Here is a 20,325-nt window from a genome sequence, read left to right on the forward strand (position 1 = left end):
GACGGCACCATCTTGCCCCGCCCCTACAACATGCGCTGCGTGGGCGCCGCCATCTTCTCCTCCACAGGTCCTCTGGACGCCACTATTTAGTCTTCCCCACGGGACTGGAACGCTGGATCCGGGTCGCCAACGCTCCACATCTGAATCCTCGGACGACCACCCGCTGCTTGCCTCTATGCCACTGGACAAATTCCATCCTCACAACCTGGCCATCGCTTCGGCGACAGTGGAAATCAACGGCCACGTGACCTCTTGCCTACTGGACTCCGGGAGCACCGAAAGCTTCATCCACCCGGACAGGGTAAGGCGCTGCTCCCTCGCGGTCCACCCCGCCAACCAACGGATCTCCCTGGCCTCCGGATCCCACTCTGTCCCGATCCGAGGGTGCTGTATGGTCAATCTCACTGTCCAAGGTGTGAATTCAGCAGTTTCCGCCTCTACATTCTCCCCAACCTCTATGCTGCACTATTGCTGGGTCTGGATTTTCAGTGTTATCTCCAGAGTCTCACCCTCAAATTCGGCGGGCCCCTACCCCCTCTCACCGTTTGTGGCCTCACGACCCTCAAGGTTGACCTCCCCTCTTTGTCAATCTAACTGCGGATTGCAAGCCCGTCGCCACCAGGAGCAGACGGTACAGCGCCCAGGACAAGGCCTTCATCAGGTCTGAAGTCCGGCGGCTGCTTCGGGAGGGTATAATCGAGGCCAGCAACATCCCCTGGAGAGCTCAATTGGTAGTGGTTAAAACTGGGGAGAAACACAGGATGGTCGCGGACTACAGCCAGACCATCATTCGGTACACGCAGCTCAACGCGTACTCCCTCCCTCGCATATCTGATATGGTCAATCAGATTGCACAGTACCGGGTCTTCTCAACGATCGACCTTAAATCCGCCTACCACCAGCTCCCCATCCGCAAATTGGACCGTCCATACACTGCCTTCGAGGCGGACGGTCGCCTCTATCAATTTCTTAGGGTTCTCTTCGGCGTCACTAACGGGGTCTCGGTATTCCAAAGAGAAATGGACCGAATGGTTGACCGGAATGGACTGCGGGCCACGTTTCCGTACCTGGACAACGTCACCATCTGCGGCCATGACCAGCAGGACCACGACGCCAACCTTGCCAAATTTCTCCACACCGCCACTCTCCTCAACCCCACCTACAATAAGGAGAAGTGCATGTTCAGTACCAACCGCTTAGCCATCCTCGGCTATGTAGTCCAAAACGGACTCCTGGGGCCCGATCCCGACCGCATGCGCCCCCTCATGGAGCTCCCCTACCCCACAGCCCCAAGGCCCTCAAACGCTGCCTTGGGTTCTTCTCCTACGACGTCCAGTGGGTCCCGAACTACGCGGACAAGGCCCGCCCACTTATTCAGTCCACTCAATTTCCCCTCACGGACGAGGCACAACATGCCTTCGCCCGTATTAGAGCAGACATAGCCAAGGCCGGGATGCACGCAGTAGACGAGACACTGCCCTTTCAAGTAGAGAGCGACGCTTCAGATGTCGCCCTTGCCGCCACTCTAAACCAGGCGGGCAGACCCGTGGCATTCTTTTCCTACACCCTTCGTGCCTCTGAAATTCGACATTCGTCCGTTGAAAAGGAGGCCCAGGCTATCGTTGAAGCGGTGCGGCATTGGAGGCATTACCTGGCCGGCAGGAGATTCACTCTCCTCACTGACCAACGGTCGGTAGCTTTCATGTTCAGCAACACGAAGCGGGGCAAGATCAAAAATGATAAAATCTTGCGGTGGAGAATCAAGCTCTCCACCTACAATTATGAGATTTTGTATCGCCCCGGCAAGCTCAAGGAGCCCCCAGACGCCCTCTCCCGAGGTGCATATGCCAGCGCACAAGTGGACCAACTCCGGGCCCTGCACGACAGGCTTTGTCACCCGGGGGTCACTCGATTATACCACCTCGTCAAAGCCCAAAATCTGCCCTACTCCATCGAGGAAGTACGGACAGTCACCAGAGACTGCCAGGTCTGTGCGGAGTGCAAGCCGCACTTCTACCGGCCGGACCGTGCGCGCCTGGTGAAAGCATCCCGCCCCTTTGAACGTCTCAGCGTGGATTTCAAAGGGCCCTTCCCCTCCACCGACCGCAACACATATATCCTGTGTGGTCGATGAATTCTCCAGGTTCCCCTTCGCCATCCCATGACGTCTGCCACCGTCATCAAGGCCTTCAACTCCATCATCGCTCTGTTCGGTTTCCCCGACTACATCCACAGCGACAGGGGATCCTCATTCATGAGCGATGAGCTGTGTCAGTTCTTGCTCAGCAGGGGTATCGCCTCCAGCAGGAGGACCAGCTACAACGCCCAGGGAAACGGGCAGGTAGAGAGGGAGAACGGGACGGTTTGGAGGGCCGGCCAGCTGGCCCTACGGTCCAGAAACCTCCCAGCTGCTCGCTGGCAGCAGGTCCTCCCGGATGCACTGCACTCCATCCAGTCTCTACTGTGCACCGCCACAAATACAACACCCCATGAAAGTGTTTTTACCTTCCCTAGAAAGTCCACATCCGGGGTGTCGCTCCCGACTTGGCTGGCAGCTCCAGGACCGGTTCTTCTACGTAGGCATGTCCGACTCCACAAGGCGGACCTCTTGGTGGACATGGTACGCCTACTCCACGCCAACCCCCAGTATGCCTGTGTGGAGTTCCCAGACGGCTGCCAGGATACGGTCTCACTCAGGGACCTGGCTCCCTCAGGTTCCACTCACACACACATCCCAACCTACGCGCCACCCTCCCCTCCCCCGGCGCTCCCAGCAAGGTCCATCCCTCCTTCCCCTGCCCACACGACAGGACGAGGAAGACTTCGGTACGCTCCCGGAGTCATCCAACTACTGGCCAACACCGACACGCCAGCACCGACATCGCCACCACCGCTACGTCGCTCCCAGTGAACCGTCAAACCACTGGACAGGCTTAACCTCTGACGGGCACCAGACTACAGGATGGACACATTTTTTTCCCCCTCCCCTCTGTAAATTACTCTGTATATAGTTCCACGCCACCCCCGGCAGACTCATTTTTAACAGGGGGTGAATGTGGTGATCCACTATGTTAACTGTGCACCTGTATTAGGGAATGTACAGTAGGACCTACACTACAGGTTCGCTGGTAGCTCCTGCCGGCTAGCTCCGTCCACAAGGAGCCGTATAAATAGTCATGACTCCTCCTGATCAGCCATTCTGCCAGCTGCAGTAGGAGGCCACGCATCTGACTGTAATAAAGCCACAGTTGTACCAATCTGAGTCTTTCGTGCAATTGATAGTGCATCAAGTAACAACCGCAAAAAGTGGTGCAATGCACAGGGCAGCTTCCCCAGTTTGGCACACTTCAATTTCCCTCACCAATGTGGAGCATCAACATAAAACAGACCATTCATTGCTCATGTCAGATTAGCCACTCCATGTAAATGTTACTCTGATCATTTATTGTCTGTAATCAGCTTGCTGATTTATAATTAGCCTGTTCTCACTAATGAGATCATTAAAGCACCCTTTGTAAGGCCAGAAAAAATGCAGCAGGTGGCAAATGCAATATCTGAAACAACTACAATTCTGCGGAAAGGTCATAAGACAACTTGCATTTATATAGCACCTTTAAGATAATAAAGCATCCTAGATGGGAAGAAAATATTCAAAGCAGTCTCCCAACAACTCCACATTAAAGGTTAAAATATTTAACTATCAAGAGTCATCAAAGCCATGCAGGAGCTTGCAGATCAATGTTGTTTTAGTACATAGTCACGTTTAATGCTTAGCTTACATAATAAATTATTCTCAAGAAAAACATGCATTATTTTACTGACCTGCACGATCTCCCTTCAAAGAGTCCCAAACGTTGCAATTAAAGTCATCATACCCTGCAAGGAGGAGACGCCCACTTTTGGAAAATGCAACTGATGTAATCCCACAAATAATGTTATCATGGGAATACATCATCAGCTCCTGGTCTGCTCGAAGGTCAAACAACCGGCAAGTGGCATCATCTGACCCAGTGGCAAATGCATTTCCATTAGGGAAGAACTGTTGAAACAGAATAAGATATCAATAGCTTGCCAAATTATGCCCACTTTAATTTTATTAAATATAAATTTGGAGTATCTAATCCTTCCACCCCCAATTAAGGGGCAATTTAGCATGGCCAATACCTACCCTGCACATCTTTTTTTGGGTTGAGACCCACACAGACACAGGGAGAATGTACAGCTCCACAGGGACAGTGACCCGGTCCGGGATCGAACCGGGTCCACGCTGCTGTGAGGCAGCAGTGCTAACCACTGTGCTGCCCTTGTACCTACTTTAAATAGAATACTTGCAAAAGTAGATATAAAATGACAACTGTCAATTATAAAATAATTAGCTTTTATTATGAAACTATGTGGAATCATAAAACCTAGAATGGTTATAGCATTGGAGGCAGCCATTTATCCTGTTGTGTCCATGCCAATTCTCTGCAAGAGCTACCTAACTAGTCCCAATCTCACCTTTTCCCTGTGACCCAGTAATTTGTTTCTCTTCAGCTCTTATCCAATGCCCTTTTGAAAGTCATATTTGAATCTGGTGCGAACACATTCAGGCAGTGCATTCTAGATACTAAAGACTCTGTCTAAAACAAATTTTCATGCAGCAACAGGGTGGCACAGTGGTTAGTACTGCTACCTCACGGTGCCAGGGACCAGGTTCAATTCCAGCCTCTGGTGGCTGTCTGTGTGGAGTTTGCACATTCGCCCCGTGTCCGCATGGGTTTGCTCCAGTTTGCTCCCACAGTCCAAAGATATACAGGTTATGTGGATTGGCCATGGTAAATTGTCCCTTAGTGTTCAAAGGTGAACATGTTACAGGGGAGTAGACCTATAAAGTGCTCTTTCAGAGAGGCAGTGCAAATACAATGGCCCTTCTTCTGTAGGAATTCTACGTCACTGTTTATTATTTTGCCATTCAACTTAAATAGGTTTCCTCTGATTCTCAATTCTTACACCAATGGGAATAGTTTGCCCCCAACTACTCTGTCCCGATCCCTCAGGGTTTTGAGCACCTCTATCAAATTTCTTAATATTCTCTTTGCCAAGAGAACAGCCCCAACTTCTCCAATGTATCCTCAAAGTCTCTCATCCCTGGAATCATTCTTGTAAATTTATTTCTGCACTCTCTTATGGGTAGGCATTACTTCCTTCCTAAAGTGTGGTGCTCAGAATTGAACGCAATACTCCAGTTGAGGCTATGCAAGCATGCACAATTTGGTTTTGGCTTGAAACTATCACTAACATAACAAGTGGAAATTATCTTATACCCGGCGTCATCAACTAAAAGCACAAAAATTAATACTCCTACTTCTATAAATTATTCAACAGGCATAAAAGTCATCATGTATCCATTGCCACCAGAAATTCTATGCTTCACTTTTATCTTATTGAGATGACTAACAGTATACTTACACAAACTGCATTAATATCGGACACATGTCCAGTGAATGACTGTCTGCACATTCCGTCTCTAATATCCCAGAGTTTGGCAGAAGCATCACAAGCACCAGAAACAAAAATTCTCATGTCAGGACTAAGCGTGAGACTCATGACGTCCCCAGTATGTCCTGTAAACATGGTAGTTTGATGGCCTGTTTCAATGTCCCATAAAGCACTGTAAATTCAAAAATGCACATTATTGCTTTCACAACTCCTACAAAATGAAGACATTATTTTCACGGGGCAAGCTTTCTATACAACATCATCATTGGTTTAACAAATGTGTGGGGGTGGAAAGGAGGAAAATCAAGAGTATTATTCTAGGGTGCTCCCATGAATGTTTAAGAAGATTTTTGAGTGAGTGTCGGCTGCTTAGCTCTAAAGTTGCACTTTCCTAGTTTCTCTCAGATATCCTCTCATACCCCTTCAGAGTCCCACCTGTCCAGAGGTCCAACTCCCACGCCCTCCACCCTATATCCAATAAATTGCTGAGCATCCAACATCTCTTCCTGAGCTCCATATTAGCTGATGTAGTAAACTGTTCTCTCTTGGGTACCATCATTCCTCTCCTCAAAATACCACCTTTGATCCGTTTCCTTAATTTTTTTTTTAAAAAAAGGTGTAGTGATGATGTAATTATATTTGAATACTTTTGTTCCCCCCCTCCCCCTTTAAACTGTCAGGGACTTACTATTTCAGTTTTTCAATTTAGCTCACCACACATCTCGTTTGCTGAATGAAAATTATATATGTTGGAGACTATGATCTTTAAGGTTTCAAATTGACAGATACATCTAGGCCAAATTAACTAATTTGGCTCCAAGCCAAATGTATCTTGAGTTCTTTGTTTCTTTTTTTAAACAGGTGGATCATGCAACCATAGACAATAAGCAATTCCAGTAGCTTCTAAGAATGGCTATCACAGTATGGTGACAATTGGGATGAAAGGTTTTGCATTATTGAAAAAAAGGAATTGGCCGTAACTCATTTGTTTGAGCTAAAGTGTTCGCAATTAACAACTTTGTCATAGAATACTCTGATTCTATTAAGGAATAGGCTTCAACTTGTTTGTTTGAGCTAAAGTGTTTGTAATTAATTACAGTCAACTTCTAGACCAATTATGAATACTACCGTTTCTGATAACTTGATTTTAAAACTACCATGTCTGGATGTATATGCTCCGGATACTGCACTGATAAAATAAATTGATATGCAATGCAATTCCATACATTCAAAGAATATGTTACCTGAAGTTTATAGGGAGAAACACATTTTAGTTTTTGAAAAACAAAGAATTGAAAGACAACCTGGTTATTCTGAGTATCAAGAGAAAACTTTGTTGTTTGAAGTAAGTAAATTGAACATATTCTCAGTTTATGATATCACTATTATATCCGGCGGCACGGTAGCACAGTGGTTAGCACAGTTGCTTTGCAGCTCCAGAGTCCCTGGTTCGATTCCCACTGGGACACTGTCTGTGCGGAGTCTTCACGTTCTGCGTGGGTTTCCTCCGGGTGCTCAGGTTTCCTCCCACAGTCCAAAGATGTGCAGGTTAGGTGGATTGGCCATGCTAAATTGCCCTTAGTGTCCAAAAAAGGTTAGGTGGGGTTACTGGGTTACGGGGATAGGTGGAGGTGTGGGCTTTAGTAGCGTGCCCTTTCCAAGGGCCGGTGCAGACTGGATGGGCCGAATGGCTTCCTTCTGCAGTATAAATTCTATGATTCTATTTTAATTTGGAATAATTAATATAAAAGCAATGTGTGTTATTTTGGTGGGTTACCTCTAATGAGTAAAACGTTATCTAGTGTAATGCATATGTGAACATGCATAATCGGTTGTTTTAATTCTATGTACTTACTTTCTTATAGCTTAGGAATTCAAAACCTTCTGTAAAGGATATGAGTGTAATCTGCAGGTGGGGAGACGTTAAATCTGGGAATGTCAATGAAGTAGCAACAGATCCTGTTAATAGGATTTTCCATCAACAGTAGTTATCTGAGGTTATGCAAGGAAACCAAACTTTTAGGAGAGGAAGAAAATAATTTGTGCAAATCACTTTAGTTGCGAACTAGGGAAAAGAGAGTAGTCAAGGACAATAATGAGAAAAATTGAGGCGTTTCCTCTATAATATGCATGTTTAACAGTGGGATAAAAATAACTTCAGCTACCTTTTTTGAGTTACCTGAGCCTTAACGGGACATAGCTTTGTTTATAAACCTACTTAGATTATGTTAATTGGAGACAGTCACACTCTCTGGAAGGAGCACTTCTCAACCAAGACTCTGACCTTGACAGAAGTCCCTCTGATCCCATTCCACAGCATGCTACCTGCCACCACCCAGCACAATCCCAGCCTGACATGAGGTTGAGAAGACAATTCGACAACCAAGAACCAACAAGGTCACCAGCACAGACCCAATCAACACCAAGATACGGTGAAGTACTCTTTACACCATCATCTCCCTCATTTGGAAGGAGAGCATGCGAGGGGATCTCAGATGCCATAATTGAGACCATCTTCAAAAAAGGAGACAAGATCGACATGATAGAGGGATTTTTCTGCTGTCCCCCACAGGGAAGGTCATTGCAAGAGTTCTTAATTGCCTTCTCCCTATGGCTGAAGAGCTCCTAATGGAGTCACAATGCGGATTCTGTCCACCTAGAGGCACAGTGGACATGATCTTCTGAGCAAGATAAGCCCCAAGTAAAATGCAGAGAGCAGCAGCAACCTCTATGGTCTTTGACCTCATTCTACCAACCAGAGGGACTGTATAGCATCCTCCTCAAATTTGGCTCACCAAAGAAATTTGTCTCCATCCTTCACTTGCTGCTCGATGACATGAAAGCTGCAATTCTTACCAACAGATCTGCCACAGACCCAATACAAGTGCAAACTGGGGTCAGGCAAGGCTGTTATTACACCAACCATTTCCATCCTCCTTGTTGTACCACTCAAACCCATCTCCATGAAACTCCCCCCGGAGTGGGAAACTACTCAACCAACATCACCATTCCAGTACCAAGATCACCTCAACGTCTTGTCACTGAATTGCAGTGTGCTGACAACACTTGCATGTGCACACAGATAGTGAGCTCTAAACTATCGTCACGCATTCACGGATCCATTTGAAAGAATAGGTCTTAGGCTAAACATCTATAAGACAACTGTCCTTTACCAGTCTGCTTCCGTTGCACAACACCATCTCCCAACTATCAAAATCCATGGCGAACCATTGGAAAACATAGATAATTTCTCATACTTCAGAAGCCTACCCTAAGCGAGGGCAGACATTAACGAGGAAACTCAACATTGCCTCCAGTATGCCAGCCCAGTCTTTGGCTGTCTGAGGAAAAGGGTGTCGATGACAAGGAGCTCAAACCTGACAGCAAGCTCATGATCTACATGAATGCAGTGCTCCTGGATGTGCAATGGGAGATGAGGGAAAAATTACCGCGCAAATTTTTAATGATATGGATGCATGTCCTGAAAGGGTGGTGGAAGCAGGTTGTTTTTTTTTATTCGTTCATGGGAAGTGGCTGTCACAGGCTGTGGCAACCCTAATTGCCCTTGAGGGGGCAGTTAAGAGTCAACCACATGGCTGTGGATCTGGAGTCACATGTAGGTCACACCGGGTAAGGACAGCAGATTTCCTTCCCGAAAGGACATTAGTGAATCAGATGGGTTTTTACGACAATCGACAATGGTCATCATTACATTTTTAATTCCAGATTTTTCTTGAAATCAAATTTTGGCATCTGCAATGGTGGGATTTGAACCTGGGTCCACAGAGAATTACGCTGAGTCCCTGGTTTACTAGTCCAGTGATAATACCACTATGCCACCACCTCCCCATTGTAACTTTCAAAAGTGAAATGAATAAATACTTGGGTGGGAAAATATTTTCTTGGCTATGGAGAAAGAGCAGGGCAGTGCAATAGATCGTTCAAACAGCTGGCACAGGCTATGATTTTATGGGTTTTCTAACTTACCAACTCGTATCTCCTGAGCTTGTAACAATCTGGTTGTCATCCAGAAAACGACAACATGATAAGTAACCTGTAAAGAAAAATACGACACACATTAATGACTGAAATAAAGGAAAAATACGATTTTCACAATAACTTCATTGCAGTGTTAATGTAAGCCTACTTATGACATTCATAAAGGTTTTTTTAAATTATAAAAATCGGAAATGTTGAATGAAACTTCAGAAGAGTCATACGGACTCAAAGCGCCAGACCCAGATGCTGCCAGACCCACTGGGTTTTGTCAACATTTCTTGTTTTTATTACAAACATTAGCATAGTTGGTTTTATAATGTCTGCAATCAAGTTCAACATTCAAATTGATACAAGTTTTCATGCAGAGCTTTTCTCATTCCATCATGTCTGATCGTTCTAGAATTTACATAAGAAACCAGAAGAAACTGAGAGCAGTAAATAACCACAAGTACTTTCCAAAAAGATGACGTTCAAAGCAACTTGCAGAAATAAAATCAAGCCATAAACCAAATATCATTTTAACAATTTTTATTACTTAATTCTACGTTGTTTCAGTCCACAGATGACATTCCCCCAGGTCCAATAGAATTAGAGAGGGGAGATGGTAGCATAGTGGTAATCCAGGGGCCCAAGTTCTGGGGACATGGGTTCAAATCCCACCATGGCAGGTGGATTTTATTAACAAAAATGTTAGTCTGAGCAATGTAATTGTAAAAATCTATCTGGGTCAAGATTGGCCTTCAGGGAAGGAAATCTGCCATCCTTACCTTGACCAGACTCTCATCCATGCCCTTGGAAATGGCTCAGTAAGTCACTGAGTTCAAAGGCAATTAGGGATAAGACAACAAATACTGGCCTTAGCCAGTGATACACTCACCTCAGGAAAGAATATTAAAAAAAACACCACAGCACGCGTCATCTAAACATCCAGTATGAAGGTTAATCAACACATCATGAACTTCTTTTAATGTGTTTGCTCTATATTTTTCCTCCTCTAGCAAAAAAGGTCATCTTGGTAAAGATTTTCATAGTTGTATCTTCTAGTCTCCATTTGTAATCCAAGACACACATACATTTACATTACGTAGAAAATAGGAGCAGCAGTAGGCCATTTAGCCCTTCGAGCCTGCTGCACCATTCAGCACCATCATGGCTAATCCTCTTTCTCAATGCCATATTCCTGCACTTTCCCTATACCCGTTGACACCTTTATTATTCAGTGATTTGGCATCCAGAGCTTTCTGTGGTAGAGAATTCCACATGTTCACCACTCTGAGTTAAGAATTTTCTCTTCTTCCCAGTCTTAAATGGCTTACCTCGTATCCTGAGACCGCGACCCTTTGTTCTAGACCCTCCAGCCAGAGGAAAAAAACATCCCTGCATTCAGCCTCTCCAGTCCTGTCAGAATTTTTTAAAATTTTAATGACATCCCCCTCATTCTAAATTCTTGTGAGTACAAGCCCAGTTGACCCAAACACTCCTCACGCAACAAACGTCCATCCCAGGAATCAGTCTGGTGAACTTTTGCTGCACTCCCTCGATGGCAAGTATATCTTTTCTTAGATGATGAGACCAAAATTGCACACAATACTCCATGTGTGGTCTCACCAAGGCACTGTACATCTGCAGCAAGACATCCTTGTTCCTGTACTCGAGTCCTCTCACAATGAATGCCAACGTACCATTTGCCTTCCTAACTGCATGCTGTACCTGCATACTTGCTTTTCGTGACTGATGTACTAGCACACCATTTGCTCATCTACAACCTATCACCAATTAAATAATGCTCGGCATTGTGTTCCTCCATCCAAAGTGGATAACCACATTTATCCATGTTATACTGCATCTGCCACATATTTGCCCATTCACTCAACTTGTCTAAATCACCTTGAAGCCTCTTAACATCATCCTCACTATTCACCCAATCACCAAGTTTGTGCCATCAGCAAACTTGGAAATATTACTTTTGGTTCCCTCATCTAAGTATTGATGTATATGGTGAATAGCTGGGGACCAAGCATTGATCTCTGCAGGGCCCCATAAGTCACTGCCTGCGCTTCAAAAAAGATATGTTTATGCCTACTCACTGTTTCCAGTCTGCGAACCAATTCTCAATCCATGCCAATTTATTACCCCCAATCCCATTTGCTTTCATTTTTGCACACTAACATCTTATGTGGTACTTTATCAAAAGCTTTCCGAAAATCCAAATATACCACATCCACTGGTTCACCCTCATTCGACTAGTTACATCCTCAAAAAAACTCCAGTAGGTTTGTTAAACATAATTTCCCTTTCATAAATCCATGTTGACTTTGTCTAGTCTTAAAGATATTTTCTAAATTCTCCATTATCGCATCCTTTATAATAGACTGCTGTATTTTTCCTATTACTGATGTTGGAGTAACCAGGGTAATTCCTTATTTTCTCCCTCCTTTTTTAAATAGCGGCATTACATTTGTCATCTTCCAGTCTTCTGGGACTGTTCCAGAATCTATAGAATTTTGGAAGATGACAACCAACATATCCATTATTTCCATGGCCACCGTTTAGTACCCTGGGATGTAGATTATCGGTCCCTGGGGATTTATTGGTTTCCAGTCCCATTCAATTCTCCAACATTATTTTTCTAATAATACTAATTTCCTTTAATTCCTTCTCACTGGACCCTTGATTCCTTAGCATTTCTGAGAAGTTATTGGTGTCTTCCTCCATGAAGACAGAACTAAAGATAGCTGTTTAATTTCTCTGCCATTTCCTTGTTTACTATTATAAATTTTCCGGTTTTGGACTAGTAAGCGACCTACTTTTGTCTTCATTAATCTTTTTCTTTTTATATATTAATTGAAACTTTTACAGTCCCTTTTATGTTACTTGCATTATTCATTTGTGGAGCAAGTGCCTCAAATCTTTGCTTCAGTGGGGCCAAATACATTTGCACAGAATGGCATCCTGAAGCCACCTTCATCATTCTTCCCTGAACCCTTGTCAATATGTTAATGTTCTTGTAAATGAAGTGCCTCATTCTCCAGAAAGATTTGAAATGCAATTTTGCCAGTTATGCAAAATTTAAGTATCCAACAAATCAAATGCATCCCGTTATCAGACTAGCCTCTATAGCTTCGTATTGCAGTGATGAAAACTACTAAATGATGAGAAAAAGACAAGAGTAGATATGGCAATGAAGAAATTGCATTTAAATTAGTGACTGGTTTCTGAAATTCCACAAAAATGGTACACAACAGCATGTGCAAATTTATGTTCGGTGTTAACCAATCAGATAGTACATTTATTTGTTCCCTTTTCCTCCTTGTTTTGTTAGTTTTGCAAGAGCATTACCTAGTGCGTTGTCTGGAGAGTTAGTTTAATCTCAGTATCATAACAGAGTCAGATCCCATTCTTACTCAACATACACACTTTACAGGAGGAATCATTGGATATGGAGCAGGAGGATGAACCCTGACCAGTTTCCCTCTTCCAAGCAGAGACAGCAATTCGGCGGAGGCCAACTAAAATATCTCTATTACTGCATCAACCATATCAAAACTAGGGCCTAGTTTTAAACCAGTTGAGCCGTTGGGATTAACATTTGTGGCCACTTACTCCAATATTACCATACCTGTATGCCCCGGTAGTTCCCTGCTCACTCGAACATTACCCTCCCTCGTTTTCAAGCTGTATATTGAACAGATGTTGTCCAGCCCACCACAAGCAACATAGTTTCCAGATGGAGCGTATGCACAAGTCATAACCCATGATGATCGCAAAGGGATGGCATGCATCTATTCAAAAGAAAAGACCAAGTGGTTAGAGTTTACACTCATCTAGTTCTAAAATTTGAAATGTTATTTTAAAACAGTAAAATCAATTACATTCTTACTTTGTTTGTTGTATAACTGTCCCAGATGATCAACTTTCCATCTTGAGATGCACTGACTAAAAGCCTGGAAGAAAACATTTTATGCATTGGAGAAAGTCAAGGCCATAGCACAAAGAAGAAATTTCACTCAAACAAAAAGAGCTCAGAGATTTTAGTTTTGAGAAGAGATTAGAGAAATTGATACTTCATCACCCCCACCCCACGTTAGAACAAAACAGATTTGACACGTATTCAAAATTGAGGGGATTTCATAAGGCAAGTTCACTAGTTGGTGGTTTGGTAACGAGAGAGCATAAATTTATTGAGTCTCCAAAAATACATATTCTTTAAATAAACAAAGAGGACGTTTAGAATAAGAAAAGTACCAGAAACAACAAAGAATGGAATCAGAACCCTAATTTTTGAAAATAAATCAGACACAAATTTGGAAAAAGTAAAAGGGGAAAAGACAGGAAATGCTGAACAACCCTTAAGAGTATCTGTACTAATAGTTATAGCCTACTAAAAAAATTTGACTTGATAAAACTACACCATTAAATTATTGTTCCTGACAAAATGTTTATCGGCTTGAACACTTAATTGACAATATTGCCCAAAGTCTTATCTTTAATCCATGTCGAGATGACATTACATCACGAATCTGAAAATCAGAGATTAACTGCAACAACAAAAAATTAACTTGATTGAACACCATTAAAATGTACCATTAATTATTAAGTCATTCCCATCACAATATTTAGGGGCTTAATGATGCCAGGACAATGCTTTACTAAATATGCGGGCTGTTAATAAGGACCGTACTTTTAAAAAACATTTTCATGCAATGTGGGCATCTGGAAAGGCAAGGATTTATTGCCCATTACTAATTAACTTAACCTGAGAGACTTGCTAGGCTATTTCAGAGTGCAATTAAGAGTCAACAACCTTGCTATGCATCGAGCATTACATATAGATCAAATCAGATAAGGAGAGCAGATTTCCTTCCCTAAAGAACATTAGTAAAGCAGATGGGTTTTTAAGATTACAGTTTCTTAGTTACCATTACTGAAACTAGCTTTAAATTCCAGAAGTTTTATTAATTAATTGAATTTACTTTCCACCAACCATAGTAGGATTTGAACCCGTGTCCCCAGACCATTAACCTGGACCTCTGGGTTACAAGTCCAGCAACATTACCACTACATACCGTCTCCCTCTATTATTGGCCGCCACTGACCACTACAAAATCCACTTAGGATCATCTATGACCACAATCTAATTTTTTACAATCAGTGGGAAAATTATGTTGCGAAGGTTTATCATTGTAACATTATTTTTATAATTGCTTTCTGTAAACCGCTAATTTGAAGACCGAGCAACATCGCTAAGTACACCATTACAACAATTTCTCCAGACATAATTGCAAAGCATTATAGGTTAACTCTGCATGTGCAAACTTCAAAATCACCAAAGCCAAGGAAGACCTCTAGCTATTAGATATCAAAATCAAAAGAAAATGATATTAGAATTGAATGGCTTCTTGCTGAATGCAGACTAAAAATTGCTGTTGGCACACCGCAAGGATTTTAATGAATACAGTATATGCGAGTTATAATTGCAAGTTACTGTGCTAACTGATCATAAAATAATATGTCAATATTCAAACACTGACCTGGAATCTGATCCCCAGTGCATGGCATAGATTTTAGCCAAATGTCCCCTCAGTGTACGCCTTGTGCGTATTTGGATTCGACCAACTGAATCCAGACCAGCTGTGATCTGGAAAAAAGTTTTAGTTAGCTGTATTACGAAACTGTAAAAGAACAAAGGTAAATACATCTGATCTGTCTAATTTCCATTAAACGTGTTTACCTGGGCTAGGGTGGAATCACCACACGCTTTTCTTGCATCCTGCAATGACAAACAAAATTGAACTTACATATTTAAGACAAGTAATAAATCTAATGCCACTACTTATGATGCCACTCTTCATGTCATTAGGCTTATTTTTAATAATGATGTCGGTCTTTCATCTATCCTCATTATGAAAGTTAACGTACCATGTGCATCTTTCTCCACGGATCTCTATTCTTCTCTGCCCTCACTGCCTGTCCTATCAAGAGGCCAGTCCACATTCTGATATTATCCATCCATGCCATCTTGGGTCTCCCATGTGCACATTTTTCAAGTGTGTTATCTTACATTTCCTTTTTCCCCAAACACTCCCGTTCGTATCACATGTCCGAAATATTTAAGCTACCTTGATATCACTGCTTCAAGCAAGTCCCTCTTAACACCTTAATAATGATAGGATCATGCTAATAAACTAACCTTCCTGGATTAGATAATTTACAGATGCTGCATACACCTTCCAAACCCACAGCCTCCACCACCTTGAACGACAAGAGCAGTAGGTGCACAAAAACACCACCACCTGCTTGTTCCCCGCCAAGCCACAAACCATCCTGACTTGTAAACATTTCATGGTTCCTTCACCGTCGCTGGATCAAACTCCTGTGACTCCCTCCCCAACAACACTGTTGTTGCTCACCACGACATTTTCCATGGCAACTACGATTTAGCAATAAATGCTGGTCTAGCCAACAATGCCATCATCCCATAAAAAAACATTTTTAAAAGAATTTGTCAGTCAAGTTTTAATCGTCACAGACTGCATGCCTGTGGTCAAAAATCAGTGCAAGTCTGCTGCTGCGTTTCCGATATTACTCTGGGCCTCCTACTTGCTGCTCATTTTAGATGCTGCACCACAGTGTGGCAGAATCTCTTACAAGATCAGGAGCTCTATCACTGTAAGCAGCAATATTCAAAAACCATGGCAGCAATAGAAGATAGGAACTGTGGGGCTGTATAATGCAGGAAACTATAGGGCCATTTGAGGCAAAGAATAGAAAGTAAATTAGAAGAAAGGACTTCTAGGCTTAGATAAGCTCTGATGGTAAGGAGGGAACAGAGAGAAACCGGAAAGATCACACTGAAAGCAGAGAGAGAGGTGGGAGCAGAATAGGAAAACCCAAAAACTGTACTTGTGGGGGCAATTCTTCCACCCCATCCCAACCCCAAGCAGAATTTGGGTGGTAGGAGTGGCACTGTGAATGTAGATGAGTATGCACCTAGGGATAAATCAAGTATCTTCACTCCTCTTATTCCTCTTCAAGCTTTCATACGTATGACCTCTCCGATATGAAGGTATAATAGGTATTCACTGGTATCTTAAGTTACTAGTGTTTCAACATAAAAAGTAGTGTTTTTGATAAGCAGTTACATTGCAAGATTTAAGAAATCGGCCTAATTTTAATTTATGTTTGCACAGTTCAAACATTGTTGCTTTCCAAGTTAGGCTTAATGAAATCAGTACCTGAAATTTTTGTTAGTTCATTTGTTTTGCTGAATTTTATTTTTACAAATTTAAATTCTATTGCCTCATTTTCTCGATCAATCATTTGTGTATGCTCAATTCTCTTACTTTGTGAATACATTGTGAAGTCATTTGCTTTTGACTAGTAGTAGATAACCAGTGGATGAGGCGTGATTAGATGCAATCTGCAAGGACCATGCAAACCAGAAATAAATGGCTGCAGGTTTGAAATGCTGTGATTAACTTTTCCCAAAATGAACAAAGAGCACCGAGGGACGAGGCATGCAGGGAAAAGAAGGAAGGAAAGAGGGACCATGGAGGGATATAAAATATGACTATTTTATATTTGAGTTGCAGATGGAAATAGGAACATAGGAATTCGGAGCAGAATTAGGCAATTCAGCCCTTCGAGCCTGCTCCGGCATTCAACCAGATCATGGCTGATATCTTCCTGGTCTCAAATCCACCTTCTTACTTGTTCCCCATATGCCTTTAACCCATTTTTTTTTTTTTAAATCAGAAATATATCGATCTCCTTCTTGAAACCATTTAATGACTCCGATTCCACCGCACTATGGGGCAGTGAGTTCCACAAATTCACCACCCTCTGCGAGACGTAGTTCCTGCTCATCTCAGTTCTAAATCTACCGTCTCTCAGCCTATATAGAATCATAGAATCCCTACAGTGCAGAAGGCAGCCATTCGGCCCATCTAGTCTGCACCGACACTCTGAAAGAGCATCCTAAACAGACACAATCCCCCACTCTATGCTTGTAACCCCACCTAGGGACAATTTAGCATATCCAATACACCTAACCTGCACATCTTTAGATTGTGGGAGTAAAATGGAGCACCCAGAGGAAACCCACACAGTCACGGGAAGAATGTGCAAAACTCCATACAGAGTTGCCCGAGGTCAGAATCAAACCCAGGTCCCTGGCGCTGTGAGGCAACAGTGCGAACCACTGCACCACCGTGCCGTCCGTATCTGTGACCTCTCATTCTAGATTGCTCTACAAGGGGGAACATTTGGTCGACGTTTACTTTATCAATGCCTTTTAGTATCTTGTATAACTTTATCAGATCCCCTTCTGAACTCCAGAAAGCATAAGCCCTACAGTTTAACCTCTCCTCATACATCAACCCTTTCATCCATGGAATCAGTCTTGTGAATCTCCGCTGAACTGCCTCCAATGCCACCACATCCTTCCTCAAATAAGGATACCAAAAATCAAAACAAATCTCCAAATGTGGTCTCACTATACAATTGCAACAACACTTCTCAACTTTTATACTCCAGTCGTTTTGCAATAAACGCTAACATCCATTTGCCTTTTTAATTACATGCTGCATACTGAATTTCTGCGATTCATGAACAAAACACCCAGATCCCTCTACCCAGACACATTTTGAATCTGCTTTCCATTTAGGTAATCATTTGCCTTTCTATTTTTTCGGCCAAAATGGATAACTTCACGCTTATCTGCATTAAACTCCAGATGCCAAAATAGGTCAGAGGGCACATAGGTGATGAGTTAGGAAACTGAAAGCAGAGTTTTTCAATAGCTCACGTTTAGCAAGATTTGACTAGGTTTATGGTTTCATGTATATTGTTTATTTTATTGTTACTATACCAAAAATACCTCAATAAAATGTTTATCAAAAAAAAAAGTTTATCAAGATTTGGAAGATGGAAGGTCAGCAAGAAGAGCTTGGAAAAGCATAATCTAGAAGTAACAAAATAATGGGCAAGGATTTCAAAATATGGGCTGGTGGGGACAGACAATATTACGGAGGTGAAGAAGGCAGTATTTGAGATGGGGAAATATGGAACAAGGCTTACTTTACTGATAATGAAGTAGCCATCAGGACCAAGAATGACAAATAGCAGATAACAATTACACCACATAAATATCAAGTGATGATCAACTCCATCAAGTCCAGATCTCCCCTCAGCTTCAAAAGAACAATCAAGACACACACCCATTAGCAACCACCAACCAAACTCTTAACCAGACCTACCACATCAACATGACCAAAAAAGCATTTAAATCACTTTCCATTCAACTAAATTGAATTAGCTAATCGGAGCCAGAACGGCAGCAAGATTCCCTACAGTTCTTATGTAGGGTACGGTATACATCTCATCAGCAACCTTTACGGGAGATTTAAATGGATACTGCACAAGCATGGGCTCAGTTGTGAGGATTTCCTCAGCAATAATCATGGTCAGGTACCTCTTGGTTGCTGCCTATGGAACTGTATCTCAATACAAGTGTCTGGTTTAAGGAAAGATGCAGCAAGAAAACTGAAGTGGAAGAATTCAAAATCATGTGTTTTTAAAGGAAAACATGTTAACATTTTTGAAGGCAAGGGATATTGGGTGTGATAAAAAAAAGTGTAGTTTAAATTACACTAATTACTAAGTTATACTAATATGAACAGGGCACACAATTTCCTTCAGAAAAATCATGTAACTTCAAACTCAACAAACTATAACAAACAATGGGACTTCGATCTTTCTTCAGTCACAAGTGACTTTCTAATTTTGGTTCATTTTTTCTGCAAGTAATAATCAAGGTGAATAAAGTTTAACCAGTAGATGTAGTGTATTTGGATTTCCAAAAGGCATTCAATTAAGCGCCAAATAAAAGGTTACTACACAAGTGTTATGGTGTTCTGCTTATGTATATTATTTTTTAATCCATTGCTGATGTCATCAGTAAGTGCTGTGACATCATTAGTTGTTGTCACCTGTGTATATTCATATTTTTAACTGCCGCAATTTCTGAGTCTTTTCTTTTACTGTTATTTCTATCTTTAGGACGGCACGTGGTACAGTGGTTAGCACTGGGGACCCGGGTTCGAATCCTGGCCCTGGTCACTGTCCGTATGGAGTTTGCACATTCTCCCCATGTCTGCATGCGTTTCACACCCACAACCCAAAATCTTAACTCGACCTACCACATCAACATGACCAAAAGAACACTTAGAGGTCTGCTAATATTTAAATCACTTTCCATTCAACTTTCCAATCACTTTGCATTCAACTAAATTGAATTAGCTAATCGGAGCCAGAATGGAAGCAAGATTCCCACTGTTCTTACGTAGGGTACGGAACGCAGGTTAGGTGGATTGACCCGAACCCTAATTTGCCCCTTAATTGGGGAAAAAAACTATTGGGTACTCTAAATTTATTTTTAATTCTATCTTTAGCTGTCTGCTCCTTCTTTGAGTCCATACTGTTGTTTTACACTTTTATATATATTAAAGATTAACTATATTAACATGTTTAGACTACCTTTTTGTATTAAATTACCACAACAAGACAAGAGCTTATGGTATTGGAGGTGATATATTTGCATGGATAGAAGGCTAGCTTACTAACAAGAAACATAGAGTTGGGATAAATGGGTAATGTTTAGGTTGGCAAACTGTAACCAGTGGACTGTCAGAGGGATCAGTGTTGGCCCCTCAACTATATACAAACTATATTAATGACTTGGATGAAGGGACTTGCAGACGATACAAAGATAGGTAGGAAAGCAAGTTATGAGGAGTCTGCGAAAGGTATTCAAAAGGATATAGGTAGGGCATGTGAGCTGACAAA

General features: G+C 42.4%; 1 protein-coding gene across 2 annotated transcripts in view; it reads right to left on the reverse strand.

Moving 5' to 3' along the window:
* LOC119976625 (guanine nucleotide-binding protein subunit beta-4) overlaps window positions 1–20,325 on the reverse strand; it is a 93,760-nt gene that overhangs the window by 10,012 nt on the left and 63,423 nt on the right. For both annotated transcript variants that reach the window (XM_038817257.1, XM_038817258.1), the window contains exons 3-9: window positions 15,212–15,250; window positions 15,012–15,118; window positions 13,361–13,424; window positions 13,100–13,262; window positions 9,469–9,535; window positions 5,452–5,653; window positions 3,823–4,039 (exon numbers count right to left, since the gene is read on the reverse strand). In XM_038817257.1, the coding sequence (XP_038673185.1) occupies window positions 3,823–4,039; window positions 5,452–5,653; window positions 9,469–9,535; window positions 13,100–13,262; window positions 13,361–13,424; window positions 15,012–15,118; window positions 15,212–15,250 (859 nt within the window). The remainder of the gene's footprint in view (window positions 1–3,822; window positions 4,040–5,451; window positions 5,654–9,468; window positions 9,536–13,099; window positions 13,263–13,360; window positions 13,425–15,011; window positions 15,119–15,211; window positions 15,251–20,325) is intronic.

This window comes from Scyliorhinus canicula, chromosome 13 (assembly GCF_902713615.1).
Source record: "Scyliorhinus canicula chromosome 13, sScyCan1.1, whole genome shotgun sequence".
NCBI classification, from domain to species: Eukaryota; Metazoa; Chordata; class Chondrichthyes; order Carcharhiniformes; family Scyliorhinidae; genus Scyliorhinus; species Scyliorhinus canicula.